Source organism: Mesoplodon densirostris, chromosome 7 (genome assembly GCF_025265405.1).
Source record: "Mesoplodon densirostris isolate mMesDen1 chromosome 7, mMesDen1 primary haplotype, whole genome shotgun sequence".
NCBI lineage: Eukaryota > Metazoa > Chordata > Mammalia > Artiodactyla > Ziphiidae > Mesoplodon > Mesoplodon densirostris.
The window spans coordinates 2,809,349-2,811,786 of record NC_082667.1 but is presented as its reverse complement, the minus strand read 5'-3'; the positions used below and the strand labels follow the sequence as shown (position 1 = coordinate 2,811,786).

General features: G+C 68.6%; 1 protein-coding gene across 1 annotated transcript; it reads left to right on the top strand.

The window, feature by feature from the left end:
* Positions 1–245: 245 nt before the first annotated feature.
* Positions 246–1,988, top strand: CDKN1C (cyclin dependent kinase inhibitor 1C). The gene is made up of 4 exons (XM_060104850.1): positions 246–301; positions 487–1,136; positions 1,667–1,803; positions 1,899–1,988. Exons 2-3 carry the CDS (start codon positions 497–499, stop codon positions 1,798–1,800), a joined length of 774 nt encoding a protein of 257 aa, XP_059960833.1. The 5' UTR covers positions 246–301; positions 487–496; the 3' UTR covers positions 1,801–1,803; positions 1,899–1,988.
* Positions 1,989–2,438: the final 450 nt, after the last annotated feature.

Sequence of the window (2,438 nt, the reverse complement as noted above, 5' to 3'; positions counted from 1 at the left end):
GGCCGGACCGCCGGAGGGGCGGGGGCAGCGCGGCGCCGGCCAATCGCCGCGGTGTTGTTGAAACTGAAAATACTACATTATGCTAATAGCAGCGGGGCCCGTGAGCGGGGGGGTGGGACCCTCGCGTATAAAGGGGCGCGCGAGGACTGGGCGTTCCACAGGCCAAGTGCTCTGCGCTCGGTGGGTGCCAGCCAGGCCAGGGCCAGCCGAGCGAGCGAGGACAGGCACCCGAGGGGGCGCGGCCGCCGGCCGGACGACACAGCGAGCGAGACTCAGGAGCAGTCCACGGCCCGACAGCCAGGTAGCCGCCGCGCCGCCCTCCCACCGCGTCCCTTTGCAAATGCAGACTCCGGCGCGCGGGGTCTCACTTGCGCCCGGCCTCCGCCCTCCTTTCCTCTCTTCCTCCTCCTCCTCCTCTCCTCTCCTCTCCTCTCCCGTCGCCCGGCCCGCGCAGCCCCCGGAAAAGTCCGATGCGTATCTCCGCAGCGCGTCGGCAATGGAGCGCCTGGTCGCCCGCCGCACCTTTCCCCTGTTCGCGCGCACCAGCGCTTGCCGCAGCCTCTTCGGGCCCGTGGACCACGAGGAGCTCAGCCGCGAGCTGCAGATGCGCCTGGCCGAGCTGAGCGCCGAGGACCAGCGTCGCTGGGACTACAACTTCCAGCAGGACGTGCCACTGCGGGGCCCCGGGCGCCTGCAGTGGACCGAGGTGGACAGCGACTCCGTGCCCGCCTTCTACCGCGAGACGGTGCAGGTGGGGCGCTGTCGCCTGCTCCTGGCGCCTCGTCCCCGCCCGGACGGCGCGGGCGATAGCCCGCCCTCCGGGCCGCCGGCCGATGAGTCCCTCGACGGCCTCGGGGAGGCGCCGGCGTCGCCGTCCAGCGGCCCGTCCGTAGCGCCTGCCCCGGCCCCGGCCCCGGCGCCGCAGGAGAGCTCTGAGCCGGAGGCGGTCCCGCCGCCGCGCAGCCAGGAGCCCCTGGCCGAGCCGCCGCACTCAGGGATTTCGGGGCGCCCCGCGCCGGGCACTGCCGCCACTGCCACCAACACCAACGCCGCCGCCGCCACTGCCGCCGCCGCTGCCACCACTGCCGCCGCCGGAGGCGCCGCGATCAAGAAGCTGTCCGGGCCTCTCATCTCCGGTGAGTCCCGCGCGGCCCCGCCCCGGCCCGGCCCGGCCCGGCCCTGCTTTGTCCGGCCGGCCGGGCTCCCAGGCCCTCGGGGGCCTCTCTTGGTCCCCGCCTCCTCCGTGGCGTTAAAGGGCCCGCAGCGCGCGGGGCGAGGCAGCGCCCGCACCCCGTCCCCGCCCTGTTGTTGTGCTCCGGAGAGGTTCGCACGGGAGGGTTGGGAGGGCGCGCTCTGGCCCCCTCCGAGCGCGATCCTCGCCCCGGCCACTGGAGACCCTCCTCGGGCGCGGCCGGGCGCGGCGATCGCGGCGCGGAGGGGGTTAAGCGCGGCGGTAGCCCCGGGGGGCTTGGCCGCGGGACAAGGGGAAATGCTTACACAGCACATTGCGCGGCGACGTAAACAAAGCTGACCCGCCGCGGACCTCGGCGCGGGCGGGGACGGCGCCCCCCCACCGGCCGGCCAGCCGCCCGCGCCTCCTCCCGGCACCCTCTTGGGCTCCCCGGCCGGCCCCGCCCTGACCGGCCGCGCGCGCTGTCGCCCGCAGATTTCTTCGCCAAGCGCAAGAGACCCGCGCCCGAAGCCAAGGCGTCGAACGAGGTTCCCGCGGGATGCGCCGCGCCCGGCGCCGCTCCAGCCGTCGGCTCGGCTGAGCAAACCCCGCGCAAGCGGCTGCGATGAGAGGTGAGCGCGGCAGACGGGGTGGGCTGGGAGGGGCGCCCCGCGGGGTCCCGGCGGCCACTCTGTCGCCGCTCTCTCACCGCACTTCTCTCCCGCAGCCTCGCTCCCAACGAGCCCCGAGGGAGCCCGCTGGGCAGCGGACAGGAGAGGAGCGCTGGGCCTCGGCTGGGACCGTCCATGTAGCAGCAACCGGCGGCAGCTGCCACGGAGCAGCGTTCGGTTTTGTGTTTAAAGTTTGAAAACTGTGCAATGTATTAATAACGTCTTTTATATCTAAATGTATTCTGCACGAGGAGTACACTGGTCCCAAGGTGTAAAGCTTTAAGAGTCATTTATATAAAATGTTTAATCTCTGCTGAAACTCAGTGCAAAAAAATGAAAAAAGAAAAAAAAAAGGAAAAAAGGAAAAAAACATGTATATTTGTACAAAAAGTTTTTAAAGTTATACTAACTTATATTTTCTATTTATGTCGAGGCGTGGGCCGCTCTGCCACGCGCTAGCTCGGTTATTGGTTATGCCAAAGGCACCTCACTCGCATCTGGTTATCGACAAATGTAAATTTATTTTTTATAGCGGACTCTGGGGGGAGGGGGTCGCTCACAAGCTGTAGCTGCCGTACAAGCCCATCTAGCTTGCA

Coding starts and splice junctions, on each gene's coding strand:
- CDKN1C (XM_060104850.1), top strand. CDS start 497: ATGGAGCGCCTGGTCGCCCGCCGCACCTTTCCCCTGTTCGCGCGCACC. Junction 1,137..1,666: donor GTCCGGGCCTCTCATCTCCG/GTGAGTCCCGCG, acceptor TGTCGCCCGCAG/ATTTCTTCGCCAAGCGCAAG.